Source organism: Vigna angularis, chromosome 7, assembly GCF_016808095.1.
Source record: "Vigna angularis cultivar LongXiaoDou No.4 chromosome 7, ASM1680809v1, whole genome shotgun sequence".
In the NCBI taxonomy this organism is placed as follows: Eukaryota; Viridiplantae; Streptophyta; class Magnoliopsida; order Fabales; family Fabaceae; genus Vigna; species Vigna angularis.
In genome coordinates, this window is record NC_068976.1 from 22,179,606 (window position 1) to 22,199,916 (window position 20,311).

The window sequence follows — 20,311 nt, forward strand, 5'->3', positions numbered from 1 at the left end:
CAGTGGCCAGCTCTCGATTTTCAATTTTTCATTTTAAACGATGCAATGTAGAATTTTATTTCTGTGTCAGCATTTGGAGAGCATTTTGGTGTAGTTGTTTAATTGTCAAGAACTTTAATTTAAATGTTGAATCTTTGATCGATTTTATTTTCAGTGTGTTTTATTTTTGTTATCTGTTGAATTTTACCGTTCATGATTTTCTGCTCTGTTAAATTCTATCATTGCGTTTTACCGTTCATTTTATTTTCAGATGTTTTCTATTTTTTACTGTCTTTTACCGTTCAGTTTTTACAGTCTTCAAAATTTATTTCAGTGTTTTTAAATCCAGTTGTGTTTAATTTCCAGTCCACTTTTAAATTTTATTTACCGCACAAAACCATTCACAACCCCCCTACTTTGTGTTAAATCTGAAACTGAACCACACAAAAATTGGTCCTTGAGAGACGACCTAGGAGTCACCTCCTAGCACTATACTGCATAATTTTGTGCAATAAAATTTGTATGACCGCGACAATCGTATCACTCATCCATGTTTTCCAAGACAGTTTGGTTGGGGTAGCATTAAACTGGTATACTCACTTGGAGCCCTCTCGAATCCATTGTTGGGCAGATCTAGCCGACGCCTTTGTAAAACGGTATATATACAACACGCATGTAGCACCGCACCGTCTGCAATTACAGAATATGGGAAAGAAAGACAATGAGACCTTCAAGGAATATGCCCAACGTTGGAGAGAATTGGCCACACAAGTGGAGCCGCCTTTGTTCGAAAAAGAAATGGTGACAATGTTCGTAAATACGCTTCAGCCACCATTTTATGAATATATGGTGGGGAATGTGTCCGCCAATTTCGCTGACGTCGTCATAATTGGCGAGAGGATAGAGATTTGGGTAAAGAGCGGGAAGATTGCAAGTGGTCCATCTACGATGGAGAACTATAAAAAGAAGCCTTCTTTCAATCCAGGAAAGAAAAAAGAGGGAGACGTGCATGCAACATTGGCAATGCCTGTATGGAGAGGTCAGGCTCCTTCTCACAATTATAGACCATACTTGGGCCAACCTCCATATTCAGCCAATGCGGCTTTTGCTCATCCAATTAGGCCTCAACAACAACAAGGATTCTACCAATCACAACCCGTCATAGGCAATGCTTGGAGGACTGGACCAAGTGCTAATCCAAATCCGAATGCAGGTCAAGGCGGTTATCCGGGAAGAACCCAGGAAAGAAACTTTGTCCACTTCACTTCCATCCCAATGACTTACACTGAATTATTACCTCACCTCGTCAAAAGGGGTCTGGTTGCTATATGTCCAATGATACCCCTGCAGCCTCCATACCCTAGGGGTTATGATGCAGATGCCAAGTGTAGTTATCACGGGGAAGGCGTGGGTCACTCAACTGAGAGGTGTATGGCTTTCAAGCGTAAAGTGCAGGCCGTAATTGATGCTGGGTGGCTAAAATTTCAAGAAGATAAACCTAGCATTGATACTAATCCGTTATCCGGACATGGTAATGCCTCGACAAATGCCATTGAAGTTAAGAAGCATGAACTGATAAGGGATGCAAGTAAGATCCGAAGTTCCAGAAGGTTTATTTTCAAGGAATTATTAAAGTTTGGATTTTTAAACGGGGCTTATGATTTGGAAAGAGCATGTGGACTCCATCCATGCACGGAACACTCTATCGAGGAATGCGTTGAATTTGAAAAGTTTCTACAAGATCTGCTTGATAGGAATTTGATGCAAGTGTGCTATGAAGACAAGTATGAGGAGGTGTTTGCACAAACTGGTATGGAGCCAGATGTAGCTTTGCCAGAGCCGTTGGTAATCCGCTTCACTCGAACCACCCCTACACCAGTAATTCAAGGAAGATCACCCATTGTCATCCATACACCAGTTCCTTTTCCTTACAAAAGCAAGAAAGTTGTCCCTTGGAGGTATGGGACACATGTAGTCGACGAAGGACAGTGCATTGAAAGCCATTTCTCTAGCCAGGATCCAGTTGTTGAAAATATATCAGGCATCGGCGGAATGACGAGGAGTGGTCGAATCTTCACACCATCAAATTTGACGGGAAGAGAAGCTAGTAATAATGAAACACCAATGGATGAAAATACTAAGGAGCATTTAAAGGGGAAAGGGGTGCAAGTAGAGGAGACCTCTGACAAGGCAGACAAGAAAGAAATCTCTGAGGAAGAGGCTTGCGAATTTTTAAAATTCATTCAACAGAGTGAATATAAGGTGGTGGAGCAGTTGAAACGCATGCCTGCTCGGATTTCCTTGTTAGAATTGCTTATGCATTCTACCTCTCATAGAAAGTTGTTGATGAAGGTACTCAGTGAGGCTCACGTCGAGCATGGTATTTCGTTGAACAAGTTTGAGGGTATCGTTGGCAACATCATCGCTAATAATTACCTCACCTTTACTGACGAGGAGATACCCACTGAGGGGAGAGGTCATAACAAGGCTCTTCATGTCTCCGTGAAATGTTTAGATCACGTTATAGCACGTGTCTTGGTGGACAATGGTTCCTCTCTCAATGTCATGCCAAAATCAACATTGGAGAAGCTACCCTGTGAGGGAATGCATATGAAGCCAAGCTCCATGATTGTGAGGGCATTTGACGGCAGTAAAAGGGTAGTGATGGGAGAGATTGAATTGCCCGTTCAAGTTGGTCCTTGTGTCTTTCAGGTGACCTTTCAAGTTATGGACATCCTCCCTGCTTATAGTTGTTTGTTGGGTCGCCCGTGGATCCATTCTGCAGAAGTTGTGCCTTCCACACTACACCAAAAGCTGAAATATGTTATGGGAGATAAGCTGGTGATAATATCGGGAGAGGAGGACCTCCTTGTGAGCGGACCATCGTCCACGCGATATATTGAGGTGGCTGAGGAAGCTCCTGAAACTGCCTTCCAGTCATTGGAGATCGTGGGAAATGCCTATGTAGAGCCATTCCCAGCAAGCCCACATTTGTCACGTGCTTCTGTCATGATGGCCAAGGTCTTGCTGAAAGAAGGGTATATACCTGGTAAAGGTTTAGGCAAGCATGGGCAGGGGCGAACTTTCCCCCTAAAGGTCGTTCAGAATAGAAACCGATACGGCATAGGGTATGAGCCCAACAAAGAGGACAAGCGAAAGTTGATGGAGGAAAGGAGAGAGTACGGTCTGGCTCGTGTAGAAAGACGTGAACCTCGGGTGGAAAAGATTGGTATTCGGGACATCAAGGAGAGCTTCCGTAGTGCTGGATGGATCAATGCGGGCCATATAGCCGCCGTGGAGGATGAAGATAGCTCTGAATGTTCAAGTTTCGTGCGGGCTTGCTCCCCAGCTGCACCACTCAACAATTGGGAAACTCTGAGTCTACCCGTGATGCTTAATTTGAATAAAATGTAATAGTTTTAATTAAACCTATTGCTTTACCCGGGGCTTTAGGATTCAAGACTTACGGGTTGATGTTTTGCTCTTGTGCTCAGCGTGATAATCAAATCGTGTTTGTTTGTGTTTATCATCATTTTGCATTCGTCATCGGTTTTTTTCCTTTTTTTATTTATTCTTTTTTAAATTCAAAAAATGCAGATATGACAATGAAAGTTTTGAAAATAACAATGTCGATATTCCTAATTTTGAGCACCCTATCGATAATACGGAAGATGATTATGAAGATGACCCGGAACCCTCTCCAGAGCTCTTGAGATTAGTGGAACAAGAGTCTAAAGAGATAAAACCCCATCAGGAGGATGTTAAAGTACTCAACTTGGGAGAGGAAGGAGAGATAAAGGAAGTAAAAATCGGTACTAGCATGAAAAAGGAAGTGAGGGAAGGGCTGCGAGCCCTACTGAAGGAGTTTAAGGATGTTTTCGCTTGGTCTTACAAAGACATGCCAGGGTTGGATACCGATATTGTGCAACACAAACTCCCACTTAAGCAAGAATGCCTTCCAGTCAAGCAAAGACTAAGAAGAATGAAACCAGAAATGTCATTGAAAATTAAGGAAGAGGTACAGAAGCAATTCGACGCAGGATTTCTGGCTGTGGCTAAATACCCACAATGGGTGGCAAATATTGTACCAGTGCCTAAGAAAGATGGGAAGGTTCGAATGTGTGTCGACTATCGTGATTTGAATCGTGCAAGTCCGAAGGATAACTTCCCATTACCACACATCGACACTTTAGTTGACAATACAGCCAAGTACTCGCTATTTTCATTCATGGATGGTTTCTCGGGGTATAATCAGATTAAGATGGCGCCTGAGGACATGGAAAAGACGACCTTCATCACGTTGTGGGGGACCTTTTGTTATAAGGTAATGTCTTTCGGGCTCAAGAATGCCGGGGCAACATATCAAAGAGCGATGGTGACACTTTTTCATGATATGATGCACAAGGAGATCGAGGTTTATGTGGATGATATGATTGCAAAGTCTGAATCAGAAGAAGAACATGTCCTCAACTTGAAGAAATTATTTGAGAAATTGAGAAAGTATAAACTCAGGTTAAACCCTGCCAAATGCACATTTGGAGTAAAATCCGGGAAGTTGTTGGGCTTCGTGGTTAGCCAAAAGGGGATAGAAGTGGATCCTGACAAAGTAGGAGCGATATCAGAAATGCCTGCGCCTAGCACAGAGAAGGAGGTTCGCGGTTTTCTGGGTAGATTGAACTACATTGCTAGATTCATCTCCCAATTAACTGCTACCTGCGAACCAATGTTCAAGTTGCTACGGAAGAATCAGGTTATGGTTTGGAATGAGGATTGTCAAGCCGCTTTTGAAAAAATCAAACAATACCTGCAAGACCCACCTGTATTGCGTCCACCCGAGCCAGGAAGACCACTCATTTTGTACTTAACTGTATTGGAAAGGTCAATGGGTTGTGTATTGGGTCAACATGATGAGGCTGGAAAAAGGGAGCATGCGATATATTACTTGAGCAAGAAATTCACAGACTGCGAACAACGATATTCATCGTTAGAGCGAACTTGTTGTGCATTGGCATGGGCCGCTCATCGCCTAAGGCAATACATGTTGAATCACTCTACATTGTTGATGTCCAAGATGGATCCTATCAAGTTTATTTTTGAAAAGCCCGCTCTCACTGGAAGGATAGCTCGGTGGCAGGTGCTATTGTCAGAATATGACATCGTATACGTCACTCAGAAATCCATCAAAGGTAGTGCATTAGCAGAATACCTGGCGCATCAACCCATCAGTGATTATCAACCAATGCAACCCGAGTTTCCTGATGAAGATATCATGGCTCTATTCAAAGAAGGCAGGGGATACCGAGACGAAGAAACATGGATATTATTATTTGATGGAGCGTCGAATATGATGGGGCATGGCATAGGGGCAGTACTAGTCTCTCCAGAGCAGCAGTATATGCCAATGACATCAAGGCTGTGTTTTTATTGCACGAATAACATTGCAGAATATGAGGCCTGCGCTATGGGTATTCGGGCGGCAATAGAGTTCAAAGTGAAAATTCTGGAAGTATATGGAGATTCAGCTTTAGTCATCAACCAGTTGAAGGGAGAGTGGGAAACAAGAGACGCAAAATTAGTCCCTTACCAGGCATACATCAAAGGATTAATGGAGTGTTTCGACATCATCACATTTAACCACATACCACGAGAAGATAACCAGTTTGCAGACGCGTTGGCTACTTTGTCATCCATGTTTGAGGTTGACCCGAATACGGAATTACCAGTTATTGAAATGAAGAGCCATGCGGAGCCAGCATATTGCCAGTTCATCAAGGAGGAGGTGGATGGTAAACCTTGGTACTTCGATATCAAGCATTATCTTAAGACCCAAGAATATCCTGAAAAAGCATCTGAAAACGATAAAAGGTCGTTACGAAGGTTGGCTGGTAGTTTTATTTTAAGTGGGGACATTTTATACAAGAGAAATCATGACATGATTCTCCTCAGATGTGTAGATACAAAAGAGGCCGAATTGATATTGAAAGAAGTACACGAAGGTACATTCGGCACCCACATGAATGGGCACTCAATGGCTAGGAAGATCCTGAGAGCTGGTTACTTCTGGTTAACCATGGAAAATGATTGTTGTACACATGTAAGGAGGTGCGAGAAATGTCAGATGCATGCAGACAATATCAATGTATCGCCCACGACTTTGAATGTGTTGTCTGCACCATGGCCGTTTTCAATGTGGGGGATAGATGTTATTGGAGCTATAGAGCCAAAAGCGTCAAATGGACACCGCTTCATACTGGTCGCAATCGATTACTTTACCAAGTGGGTCGAAGTCGTTTCTTATGCCAACGTGACTAGAAAGGTGGTGACCAGATTCATAAAAAGGGAGTTGATCTGCAGATATGGGTTGCCTAACAAGATCATCACTGATAATGCCACCAACCTGAACAACCGGATGATGGCGGAGTTATGTGAGGAGTTCAAAATTCATCATCTTAATTCTTCTCCTTATCGTCCAAAAATGAATGGGGCAGTAGAAGCTGCTAATAAGAATATCAAGAAGATCGTGCAAAAGATGGTGGTCACCTATAAGGATTGGCATGAAATGCTTCCCTTTGCTTTACATGGATATCGTACTTCAGTACGAACGTCCACTGGTGCCACACCTTTCTCGCTGGTGTATGGGATGGAAGCAGTGCTTCCGTTTGAGGTGGAAATCCCATCTCTACGAATTTTATTGGAAACCCAATTGGAGGAAGCTGAGTGGGTTCAAGCTCGGTTTAACCAGCTCAATCTCATCGAAGAGAAGAGACTGACAGCGGTATGCCACGGGCAATTGTATCAAAGAAGAATGAAAAAGGCTTTCGACAAAAAAGTACATCCAAGGGATTTCCATGAAGGCGAACTGGTGTTAAAGAAGATATTGCCCATACAAAGGGATTTCAGAGGCAAATGGACACCAAATTATGAAGGGCCATTCGTAGTAAAAAGGGCGTTCTCTGGAGGGGCACTTATTCTCACAAGGATGGACGGAGAGGAGTTACCTTTACCGGTCAATTCTGATGCGGTAAAAAAGTTTTACGCATGATGATTCCGAGATAGGGGATGCTACTAAGGGATATTAACACTGTTTTGTGAAAATTTTGTTGTATTCTGTGTTACTTCTTTCAATAAAATTATCCGACTTTTTCATCTTTTGCTCTTCGACACGATTCATATCACACTGAGTTTTAAAGTAAAATAAGGAAAGTAATAATAGTTAAAGCATCACGGGTATATTCCATTGAGCACAAACTCGGACCTCAAGGATGTCGTGGAAGAAAACAAATAAAAAAATATGAATAAATAAATAAAATAAAAAAAGAGAGTCATCAAAATTTCAAATTGTTCATTTTGTTTTACGAGTTCTTTGTTCTTCTCTTCCCATTTCATTGTCTCATACGCATAATGGTTCAAAACTTTTGATCATGACATTCACTTCGGATCTCATTTTATTTGAAGTCATTTTTCGTTATTTTCTTTGTAAATAATTTTATTTTCTTTTGAACCCAGTTTTCCATCATTTTGTTTAAATTAGAAATTTTGTTTAGACTGAAATCAAAGAAAAAACCATAAAAATCTAATTTTATTTCATCATTTGGGCAAGATTCACAGTAAGGTCGGAGAGATGTTTTTGAACAAAGACATCATTCTGAATATACTGAAACGATCTTAACATTTGATAAATAAAATAAAAATGCATAAAAAAGAAAAAAAGCAGATACAACAGAGAAAAGCAAGGTCAAAAATTCAAATAAAAAACAAAAAAAGAAAAGCAAATAAAACAAAAGCAAATAAACAATGTTCAAGATTCGATCACTGGTGATCGTTGATATTACAAACCATGAAAATAATAAAAAAAAAAAAGCAACAGTTCAGCGAAAAAATTCCCGAGCCGGCTGTGGTGGTCTAAGAGAGAGCTCCGTCGAGGGAGCTCTGGTCCGGAATGTGAGAAGCATGGGTGGAGCGATTTGTCGTGTGTCCCTATCGTCGTCGATGATGATCGGAACGGGGAACAAGTTCAGCAGCCTCGGCGCCCTCATGATCACCCAGTCGTATTCTTTCCAAAAAAAAAAAGTAAAACAAAAATTGTCAATAATAAGATGAAGAGGAAATTTTTTAAAAAAAAAATAAAAAAAAAAAGAAGAAAAGATGGAGGTGATCAGGGTGCTTACCATACATGTATAGCGGCAGTTGTGAAAACTGAGTGCCAGTAGGGTCTATCTCCGCTTGCCAGCGCCTGACCCGATTGCCGTGGTTATTAAACCAGTAGTGCACATTGTATTCAGTGGCATCTGCGAAAGCCCTTAGTCGAGATGCAATTTCGACGACTTGGGCTCTGCTGGGATGTGTGACCCCGTAATTGTAGATATGGGTCATCATTTTGACCTGATCGTCAGTAGGTCGCCACCGCTGACCGGTGTACCTCTCCATCTCCATCTCGCTCATCTTTCCTCTCTAAGTTTTCTGAAACAAAAAAAAAATATATAAAAATAAAAAGAACAAAAACATAACAAAGGCATAAAACAAAAAAAAAAAGTATTTTCAGTGTTTTCTTTATTCGTTTTTGTTTCCTTTTAGTTTATTTTGTCCAGTCAGTCTTTGTTATTTCAATGTCCGGTCTCGGATCTGTTTCACGGTCCTTGCTAGAGGGTCCTAAACGGATCTATGTCCTTTTGTCCTTGTCCTTTTGTCCTCGTCCATTTGTCCATGTTCGATTCATACAAATAAAATTCTCTTTTTTAAGTTTTCTGATTTTATGGGGTACGTGGCGTTGTTCTACCCGATTGTCTCTGCCATACCTTCAATCGAAGGGAGATTAACGTCTGGTTTCCAGCCTATATACCCCTTAAGTTAATACAGTTGTGTTTTTAAGTGTTTTAAGTTAAAAAAAAAGAAAAAAAGGAAGAAGGAAGACTTAGAAAGAAAAGCAGAGAAGGGCAGGACGGAAATAAAAGCAGACAAAGCATAAAGAAGATGGAATGTTTACAGTAAAGAAAAAAGGAAAGCAAAAATGGGAAGCGAAAGCATAAAAAGAAAAGCAGAAGCAGAAAGCTAAAGAGTAAAGGGCAAGAACAGAAAGCGTGAAGGAAAGAAAGGCAAAGAAAGCATAAGGGAAAAGAAAAACGAAAAAGGAGAGAAAAGGAAAGATCGGAAGAACAGAAAACTTGAGAGAAGAAGGAAAGAGGATTAAAAGCTCAGAAGACTTACCTGGAAGTGGAAGGCAAACAAGGAGAAGTACCTCAGATGACTCAAGCGCTTCGGAAGTCGGGGACGGAGGCTTCTCTCGCAGAACTCAGACACTCTCAAAGGCACACAGGGGCAGAGGCTCCTCTCAGAAATCCAGACGCTCAAGGAAGAGAAGAAGAGAGCGAAAGAGAAGAAGAGAGAAGGATAGAGAGAGAGCGAGATCGGGAAAATGCCGCTCAGACGCCGAAGGGGTACCCATTTTATAGCCGAGCAAATCCACTGTGGCTACAGTTCCGGTCGCTACAACCGTCTGGTGTCGGTCTGATCTTTCTGAGTTCACATAAAAAAAAAATTTTGAAAATCTGAAAACGGGTAGGGTTTTGTTGGGTCGATCCGGCCCAATTCAATACTTCTTGGATGACCCGATTTCACCAAAAAAATAATAAAACAAAAAAAATCAAAAAATATGATAAATGGAAAATTTTCAAAAATATATAAGAGGAGTGATGTAAAATTTTAAGTGTTCAAAATTGTTTTTCATTTGCATGATAAAGGACATTTTCAGGTTCATTGGGCCTCATTACCATGTTAGCCTTCTTTGAACCCAATTCTTTCTGAAATATAAATTTGAGTGAAGAATTATTTTGGCATGTTTGTAATTTTACATCACACCATTTTGTTTGATTTTTATTCCTTATTCTTCTACATTTTGAATAAATCTCAGATTGAAAGGGAATAGTGCTCGAGCCCATTAGGCCCAATGGCCTTCGTGGTTTTCTCTCGAGTCCACTTCTTTTGAAAATATGTCAAAAATATTTTGTTTTCACATTTTTGTTGTTGAATAATGTTTAGTACTTTTGTTCAAATTGTCCTGTGTGATTTTCTTTGAATTGGTAGTCAAAAAAAAAAATCTGAAAAAAAAGGAACAGTGCTCGAGCCCATTAGGCCCAATGGCCTTCGTGGTTTTCTCTCGAGTCCACTTCTTTTGAAAATATGTCAAAAATATTTTGTTTTCACATTTTTGTTGTTGAATAATGTTTAGTACTTTTGTTCAAATTGTCCTGTGTGATTTTCTTTGAATTGGTAGTCAAAAAAAAAATCTGAAAAAAAAGGAACAGTGCTCGAGCCCATTAGGCCCAATGGCCTTCGTGGTTTTCTCTCGAGTCCACTTCTTTTGAAAATATGTCAAAAATATTTTGTTTTCACATTTTTGTTGTTGAATAATGTTTAGTACTTTTGTTCAAATTGTCCTGTGTGATTTTCTTTGAATTGGTAGTCAAAAAAAAAATCTGAAAAAAAAAGAACAGTTTCTGAGCCCATTAGGCCCTTTGTCATATGTGGTTTCTCCTGAACCAGTGCATCTGAATTGCTGAAAAATAAAAATCCTTGTTTGTGTAGATTTTGTGTTTTCAATTCATAATTTCCCTTTTCATTTGTGTGAACAAGTATTTGTGCAAAAAACAAAAAAAAATGTTTTCTTTGTCATCTTCTTGTGACAAGTTCACACGGCTCAGGTCATCTGATCCATTGGGTCAATGTGCCTGGTAAGTCCAACTTCTTTCTATTTTACTTCTCCTTGGGTCCGATCCGATCTGGATTTTCCCGTGTCAGAAGGTACCCAAAAAAAAACATTTTTATTTTTTTCAAACGTTTTCCTAAATCAAATTTTTCTCATATCAATTCTTTGCATTGCCCATAAAAGCCCAGTTCCTACACTGGCCCATAAAAGCCCAGTTCCATGCTGGCCCGTTAAGCCCAGTTTTCACACTGGCGAATATTTTTCAAATCACAAGTTTCAAATTTCTCAAAATTCAAAAGCCCAGTTCCTACACTGGCCCCCAAAAGCCCAGTTCCTACACTGGCCCCTAAGCCCAGCTCACACTGGCCCCCTAAGCCCAACTCACACTGGCCCTCTAAGCCCAGCTCACACTGGCCCCCGAAAGCCCAGCTCACACTGGCCCCTAAGCCCAGCTCACACTGGCCCCCTAAGCCCAGCTCACACTGGCCCTCTAAGCCCAGTTCTCACACTGGCCCCCTAAGCCCAGCTCACACTGGCCCGTAAGCCCAGTTCTCACACTGGCCCCCAAGCCCAGTTTTCATACTGGCCACCATACGTAATTTTCTCTTAAAACAAAAAAAAAATATGTTTTTCAACTAGCATCATCATTTTCATTTCATATACTTTTCTTCATGCATAAAACCAAAAAAATACGCAAAAGTTGTGTCTTTTGTTTTCGATGCAAATCATCCATTTTATGAGATTTTAAAAAATGTAATGGATGTCATAATCTCCTATAGTCAAATGTTTGAGTCAAATATTCTTAAGAGATATTTGTGTGTGCATTGCTTGAAAACATCATCCTTCAGCCTTCGCTATACCAATAGATTGGCCCAATCATGTTCTTGAGCCCAATTGATAAACACCAAGTTTTACACTGGGGCAGATTTTTCCGTTACCTCCACTGCTTTCATTTGGGAGATCCTGGAATCCGTTAAATAAAAAATATAAATAAATAAAAAAAATGAAAAAAAATGAATGACTCTTGTTGAGATCATTTAGTCTTTGTCTCCTAATTAATCTTTTGAAAATAAAGCAATCAAAATTTGAAATGATGTGTGGCCATCTTTCTTCATCCAAAAAAAAAAAAACAACAAAAATATATCCGTTGATACCCAATTTGAGCCAATAAGAAATTTCTTTTCAAATTTTACCTGAACAAGAGTTACCATCACAGTAGAAGTCAACTCAAGTTGCAAGAAGAACACACTTAGTGATCAAATGAAGCGAACTCCTCAAAAATGAAGCAAAAATACAAAGAATCACAAAGTGATGGCAAGCAAAGAATGAAATTTGAGAAAGGGCAAAGTAGTCAAAACAGTTTTGACGAATAACTGATACAAAGTATAGATGGTAACCATTGTTTTTTCAAAAAACAATATACCCACAAAAATTTATTTGGGCCTTTATATCCTTTCTTTCAACACCCTTTAGCCCAAGCCACATTACCAGCCCAATAAAAGTCCACACAGATTGAATACTGGTTTCTTAAATTTTCATAAAGCTTAATTTTGAGACAAGACAAAAATGACCAATAATAAAAAAAATGAAAAAATGATGAAAAATAAATGTCCTCGGACGAAGGGAACTCCTTTTTGATCAAGACTATACAAGGGAAAATCAAACCGTTTGGGGCAATCTTTTCAAGCCAATCCTTTCCATATCCATCACAATTTCCTGAACACATTCAAATCCCATTCAAACTCTTCCCCCGGGTCCGAAACTTGGGGCAACTTTGTTAGTCTCAGATTTGTTCCATCTGTACCCCTGTTGGGCCTCTCAGATTTGTCCGTACTAAAATTCATAGATCCACCCTCAAAACAGGGGCAGATACTTTGGGGTTTTGTATGATTTTGAGTCCATCTTATCATTCGTAAACCCAAAGAGGGGGGCAACTTCTTTTTGAACCTCGCTTAATTGACTCATACCCAAAACCAAGGCGTGACTTTCACATGTTTCAGCCCATTCAGAGTGTTGAGCAATTTTGTTAAATCACAAAATTTTTCATCTGAATATTCAAAGCTCATACAAAAAAAACTGGGGCATCCCTTGTTGGGCCTTGCATGACCTTGGTTCGCCCCGAACTTCAAAGAAATCCATCACCACCAAAATTGGGGCATTTTGCAAATCCCACATGATATTCTCACTCCTTGATTCCTGACCTATTCCCTCACAATTCAGAGATACATTTGTCCATACCAATACTTTTACCATGTTCCAGAGCAGCTTCTGGGTATCTACTACCTCACATTGGCCTTTGTAGCCGTTTTAAGGAGTAAGGGGCCCAAGTAGCCATCCCGGTACCCTCCAAATCCTTCCAATCATCCTCCACATATTTAACCAACCCCTGATATCAAGCATGTACACACTAGTATCTTGTCAAGAAATGCGTAGCACACGAACTTCATTTTGCACAGTTGGCTTTAGAATTTGGACGTCCACTGAAAAGAAATTGGAAGTCTAAATCGTCATAAATTGGATGATTTCAAAGGAAACAAATTGACTCAAAAAAAAATGTCATAGGTTCATAATCTTCCAATACATCATGTACATATTTTCATTAACTTTGAATTTTCCTCCATGTATATTCATCAAATTTTTCTTCCTTCAAAAAGACAAAAAAAATCAACATTCATCAAACTTTTCTTCTCCAAATTTCAAATTTACATCAACCATGTTTCTCTTGCACATTGAGGTTTCAAAATCCAAATACTTGTACAAAAATGCAACACCTTGTTTCTTAATTTCAAAATTTTCAAAAAAAAAAAGAAAAAAAAATCAAATCAAAAATCAAAATCAAAAAAATTTTCTCAAAATTTCAACCAATTCCAATTTTCAAATACAAGCAATCAAGCATTTTTCTCTCTACCATTTTATCTCGGCCATCTGCTAGATAATGGTCGAGCGCACTTTTCTCTTGTTTTTATCTCGGCCATCTGCTAGATAATGGTCGAGCGCACTTTTCTCTTGTTTTTTATCTCGGCCATCTGCTAGATAATGGTCGAGCGCACTTTTCTCTTGTTTTTTATCTCGGCCATCTGCTAGATAATGGTCGAGCGCACTTTTCTCTTGTTTTTATCTTGGCCATCTGCTAGATAATGGTCGAGCGCACTTTTCTCTTGTTTTTTATCTCGGCCATCTGCTAGATAATGGTCGAGCGCACTTTTCTCTTGTTTTTATCTCGGCCATCTGCTAGATAATGGTCGAGCGCTCTTTTCTCTTGTTTTTATCTCGGCCATCTGCTAGATAATGGTCGAGCGCACTTTTCTCTTGTTTTTATTTCGGCCATCTGCAAGATAATGGTCGGACACCTTTTGTTTTGTTTTATCTCGGCCATCTGCTAGATAATGGTCGAAAGCACTTTTGAATTTCTGTGTCTCGGCCCTCTATAAGACAATGGTCGAGCCCAGTTTTTACCTTTTTCAAACGACCCTCTGCATGGCAATGGTCAGGTACAGTTTTTACTTTTTCAAACGACCGCAATGGTCAGTACATATTTTACATTTTCAAAACGATCCTCTGCATGGCAATGGTCAAACCCAATCAAATTCAAATTTCTCATTCACTTAATCTCTTTTAAAAAACAAAAAAAAAACAAAAGAAATTTTTTTTTTTTGATCCTGGTTCCTTTTCATTGAAATCCGAACGAAATTAATATTTCTATCTTTACTTATCTTTTACTCTGATAATATGAAAACATTGTTTATAATATGATCTAGTAAAATCTAAGTAAAGAGATTCAGCGCTCAATTTCGTCCGGGTTGATTAATAAATTTACTTTCATCAAAAAAAAAAAAAAAAAAAAAAAAGATGATATTTCCTCGCTCACTGCATCTGCAGCATTGGTGGACCCTCCACAAGGTTGTCTCACTGCAATTCTCAGTTTTGTTTGTTTGTTTTGTTCTCTGTTTGTTTCTTGTTTATCTTGAAATCCAGACGAAATTAGTATTTCTATCTTTACTTAACTTTTACTCTGATAATATGAAAACTTTGTTTATCATATGATCTAGTAAAATCTAAGTAAAGAGGGGCAGCTGTCAACACTCAATTTCGTCCGTGTTGATTAAATAAAATTTATTTTCATCAAAAGGAAAAAATATAAAAAAATACAAAAAAAAGGGTATATAATAACAAAAAAAAAAGGAAACGAAAGAAAACGTTCGTCCTCAACTGAGGGCGTTCGTCCTCTTTCAGTGACCGTTCGTCCTTTCCCACTGTTGCTGTGGCCGTTCGTCCAAACAATGACCGTTCGTCCTTCCTCACGGTTCAACCGTTCGTTCTTTCCCACTGTTACTGTGGTTGCTCGTCCTTCCCCACTGTTACTGTGGACGTTCGTCCAAACAGTGACCGTTCGTCCTCAACCGTTCGTTCTTTCCCACTGTTACTGTGGTCGCTCGTCCTTCCCCACTGTTACTGTGGCCGCTCGTGCAAACAGTGTCCGTTCGTCCTCACCCACTGCGAACGTTCGCCCAGAAGCGACTGCTTGAGCGTTCGGTCTTTCACTATTCGGCCGTTCGGCCATGTGTTAATTTGGGACGTCCGTCCTCTGTTTCAAACCGCTCGTCCCATACCGTTCGGCCAGTATTCAAGCTTGCGAGCGTTCGTCCTCTTTGATCGAGCGTTCGTCCCGGTCTTTTAGGACGTTCGTCCTTTGCACTGTTCGACCGTTCGGTATTTCGTTTCCTCTATACGATCGTCATCAACCGTTCGGCCTGACAAGTGAACGTTCGGTCTTGTTTTGTGTTAGTGAACGTTCGGTTTTCTGTGGTTGACCTTGTGAACGTTCGTTCTCTTCTACTGTTTGCGTTCGGCTTTGTTTCGTTTGTTTTACCTTGAACGTTCGGTATGGGCGTTCGTTCATTTTCGTTAACGGTCGTTCGTTTTGGTAGCACTCCCGTATTTGACCGAGCGTCCAGAAGTTGGTGGCTACGTTTTAAAATTAGTCTGAGTGTTGCAGGGAAGATTCCCACCTTCAGCTGTCACTGTCCGACATTAACCACCTGGAGCCACTCATGTTCGGAAATAAAAAAAAAGAAAGGGGATGAACCAGAGAATCTTTGGGCTGGCACTTGAGTCTGCCTCCCACTCACCTTCCACTTACCTTCAACACCCTGGCTTCCACTTAACACCCAGACGGCAGAGCAATTGTTGGAGGCACATGGTGAAGCAAACAAGCAGCCAGTCTGAAGAACCACTTAGAGTATGGGTCTTTAGAAATTAAATGAGAGGAGAGGGGGTGGTCCCAAAAAATGCCATTTTTCACTTTGCTAGAAAACAGACACGGTGAGGAAGAGCTAAGTCACGCCCAAGGAAGTTCCGGCAGCTATTCTAGCAGAGGAATAGAAGCAGTTTCACGTCCAGCCTCCGAAAATCCAGATTTTCAAACAGCAGCCCCTCCATTCTTCTCCAACACGACAGAAGCTTGCACACAACTATATCAACTTCTCATCATCACTCACCTTTGTCTCCCATTCACCTCCATATTCGCACACAACCAACAACTCACGGTCGGCCACCTTCATCTTCTCCATTTTTTTTTTATCTTCAATGGCCTTTTGCCTCCAACCCATCATCCATCATTCATCTCGGAACCAAAAACTCTTCATTCATTAACAACTCACGGGGCCAAACACCACTACTGACCTTTATCTCCTCCCCTCACACTACTCACCTGATTCACCCAGAACCATCAAGAACCACTCGGACAAACCCACCACCTAAACACCGTTTATACCTCCAAACCTGTATATACCCATTATTACCTCATAACCATCTCCATCAACCATATTCATTCGCCACCCCTCGGATCATCACTCCCAACCACACACCCTGCCAAGGTTATTTTCTTCTCCGCTCATCACCCTCATCTTCATCTAGATACCACTTCCTACCATCATCCATCTCATGTTCATCTCTAACACCTGTCACCTCACGGCCGCTACCTAACTTCAAACTATCAACTCCGACACTCCATCACCTCCAACTCTTCCTCCCACACACTGCGATCATCATCAAACACACTGGTGGTCACCTCCAGCAAAAACATTAATCCTCATCCCTTCAAAAACATCTCACGGCCGAACTCCAAACTCCGGATAGATTTTCATCTCCAATACCTCACGGTCAACACCATTTATCCTTATCCATATACCTCCAACACTGATCTCGAACACTTCCAGTTTCAACCATATCCATATCCATGCATCCCGCCATTATCACACCATCCTAGATCATCATCGTTACCTCCCACCATACACCAACTGTGAAACTCCCTATCACTGTCTGCCTCCATCAACATCCCTATAGCACTTTCACAACCAATATAACAGTCACCCTTTTTTTTTTTTCGACCTCCCCCTCCACCGTGATCACTTCGCCACCTCAGATCTCCAATAACCGTCCCCACGACACACACCCTTTTTCTTCATTCTCACAGACACCATCATTTCTAACAACAGAGAGACCGCTACAACACTCTATATTCAGAGGGTGGAGAGGATCTGGAGGAACAAGGGACATCACTCCAAAAGCTGGGGAGGGGCACCTTATCGAAAAAGGAAAGCCAGTCACGAGGAAGGAGAAGACATCGGACTCACGGGATTAGCAAAGAGTGAACCAAGCTTCAAGAGAGAGACCGCTACAACACTCTATATTCAGAGGGTGGAGAGGATCTGGAGGAACAAGGGACATCACTCCAAAAGCTGGGGAGGGGCACCTTATCGAAAAAGGAAAGCCAGTCACGAGGAAGGAGAAGACATCGGACGCACGGGATTAGCAAAGAGTGAACCAAGCTTCAAGAGGTTAGTAATGCTTCCCACTCCTTGTTCTACTGAGTTTGGTTACTTGTCTTTGAATATGTTGGTTACGTTGCCTCTGAACGTTGTCTCTTTGTCATGTTGTTGCTAAGTTTGCATGGTTGAGTTTGCATGTATTGTTGTTAAATAGATGTGTTGTGAATATTTGTATATGTCTGTTCTTACTGCACCCACGGCTATGAGGGCCAACATCCATCTTCATAGTTGCCATACGACCAACATCATCACTTTCATATCCAATACCTCACGGCCATCACCCATCATCTTCATTCTCTTTCTTCTTCTTCATCCCTAACATCTCCAACCTCAACCTTTGAATCTTCTCACCTGTAACCGTCTCAACTCAATCATCATCCTCTCTCCACCGCCCTCCGTCGCACACCCTCCACCAGGACCCACCGCTGCCAATTCATCGTCCGCACCGCACACGGCGGGTTCAAGCGCAACGAGCCCCCGCGTTTCTGCTCCGATCACGTTTATTTCCATATACTATCGCGTGCAAGTGTGTCATGCTTCCTCATTGAACCCCCCCTCACCGTGCTTCCTATCACCATTACACCACACCTCATTCCCAAACAAAACAAACACAAAATAAACCCAAAACAGATCACAGAGAGAAATGTAGAGGGAGCCACCACTCGCGGTCTCCATCCCCGCCACTTCTAAATCCAGAACGTCACCAGCACGCTTCAGATTCGGCCATCGTCATTCTCCACCACTGCCATCTTCGTCGGCAACCTCCAGATATGGAGGACGTCGCAGCCACTGCTCTGTAGTCGCCATCTTCTTCTCGCCTCGCTCGTACCGCCACCATAAGCTCCAGCGCCGACCACCCGATTCACCAACCGCCAGCCGTTGATCTCCATCGCGAGTCATTTCCTCCACAATCAGCCACCCCGAATCATCCCCGTGACGTCCCGATTACCTCCGGGGGTCGCCGTCGTTCTCCAACATCAAGGTCCTCGCCAACGTGGGCGGCGGTCTGGTGGAAGCGGTGGTGCGTGCGCGCTTGCAGGGCCAACCCCTCCCCGGTTTGCCTCGTCGTAAGCGAGACTCTGGGTCTCTGTTGAGTTTAAGATTTTGGAATTGAGGACACCCCTGAACTCAGTTTAGTTTGAGTGAGAATGGGGGAAAAGGGGAAGAACCCCTAGTGTTTCAGCTGGGAAGAAGGTCTTGGGCCTAGGTTCAGACCGTTTCTCCTCTGTCACCCCCTTTTCTTCTAAGTTAAGCCCCTTTTTCCACTTGGGTTTTGGCCCGTTATCAGAATTTAATTTGGTCGCCACCCCCTTTGTTTCGTTTTCTCACCCCTTCCTCCACTTGGGCTTAGGCCCAATCCGTGTATAAAGGAAAAATAGCTTAAGCACCTCTTTCTCTTATTTAGGCACCTCCGCACCTTTTGTTATTTACTTATCTTTATTTATTTATTTATCTTTTATTTTTTTATTTTTTTTATCTTTCCTTTGGTTTCCATTCTAAATATTTATCTACCTTTTTTTTAAAAATATACTTTTATAAACAATAAAAATAATAATATCAAAAATACGTTTTAAAGGTTTAGGCACATGTGTGATCGCACGCATCGTCCTTGTGCCGAAAACCTTTTCTCTTTCTTCAAAATACCAAAAATAACGTTTTAAAGGTTTAGGCACATGTGTGATCGCACGCATCGTCCTTGTGCCGAAAACCTTTTCTCTTTCTTCAAAATACCAAAAATACGTTTTAAAGGTTTAGGCACATGTGTGATCGCACGCATCGTCCTTGTGCCAAAAAACCTTTTCTCTTTCATCAAAAATACCAAAAATATGTTTTAAAGGTTTAGGCACATGTGTGATTGCACGCATCGTCCTTGTGCCAAAAACCTTTTCTCTTTCATCAAAAATGCCAAAAATATGTTTTAAGGGTTTAGGCACATGTGTGATCGCACGCATCGTCCTTGTGCAAAAAACATTTTCTCTTTCTTCAAAAATACCAAAAATGTTTCAAAGGTTTAGGCACATGTGTGATCGCACGCATCGTCCTTGTGCCAAAAACCTTTTCTCTTTCTTAAATAAAAATAAAATATAAAATCATCAAAAAACTAAAAAACATTTACTTTTCAAACTACAAACAATATCGCCTTCCAGAACTACGTGATCCTTGATTCTCCATCAAAAGTGGAGATACGTAGGAGCAAGGCCAGTCCTTGTCAGGCTCACTCTCCCAAAAATCCAAATTTATCCATAACAAATTCTCAAACAAATTTTTCAAACAAGTTTCTCAAGCAGTTTCTAAATGAACTACGGAACCCTGATTTCTCATTCTGCATGAGAATACGTAGGAGCAAGGTCAATCCTTGTCGGGCCCAAAAAGCTAAAAAATATTGTTTGTTTTCTTTAGCGTTTTTATTTTAAGGGGAAGTTAAATACTTTGAAAACCACATCCACATTCGCGCATTTAGTTAAAGGTACTGCCCTAGGGCAGACTGTCAACACTCAATTTCGTCCGGATTGACTAAATAATTTGTTTTGTTGTTTTCTCCTCATAAAAAGAAAAAAAAATGTATATAAATGAAAAAATAAAAAAATAAAATAAAATAAAAAAAAAGAGATGAAAACGCTCGTCCAAACAGTGAGCGTTCGTCCTTCTCCACTGTTGCTGAGGCCGTTCGTCCAAATTGTTCAACCGTTCGTCCAAACTGTTCAAGCGTTCGTCCTTCCCCACTGTTACTGAGGTCGCTCGTCCAAACAGTAACCGTTCGTCCTTCCCTTTGTTGCTGTGACCGTTCGTCTTTCCCAAC

The 20,311-nt window shown here is 41.1% G+C and overlaps 1 protein-coding gene across 1 annotated transcript; it reads left to right on the forward strand.

Moving 5' to 3' along the window:
- Positions 1-684: 684 nt before the first annotated feature.
- LOC128197859 (uncharacterized) lies at positions 685-7,021 on the forward strand. Its single transcript, XM_052880690.1, has 2 exons — positions 685-3,389; positions 3,577-7,021. The coding sequence occupies exons 1-2, from the start codon at positions 685-687 to the stop codon at positions 7,019-7,021; spliced, it is 6,150 nt and encodes a 2,049-aa protein (XP_052736650.1).
- The last annotated feature ends 13,290 nt before the right edge of the window (positions 7,022-20,311 follow it).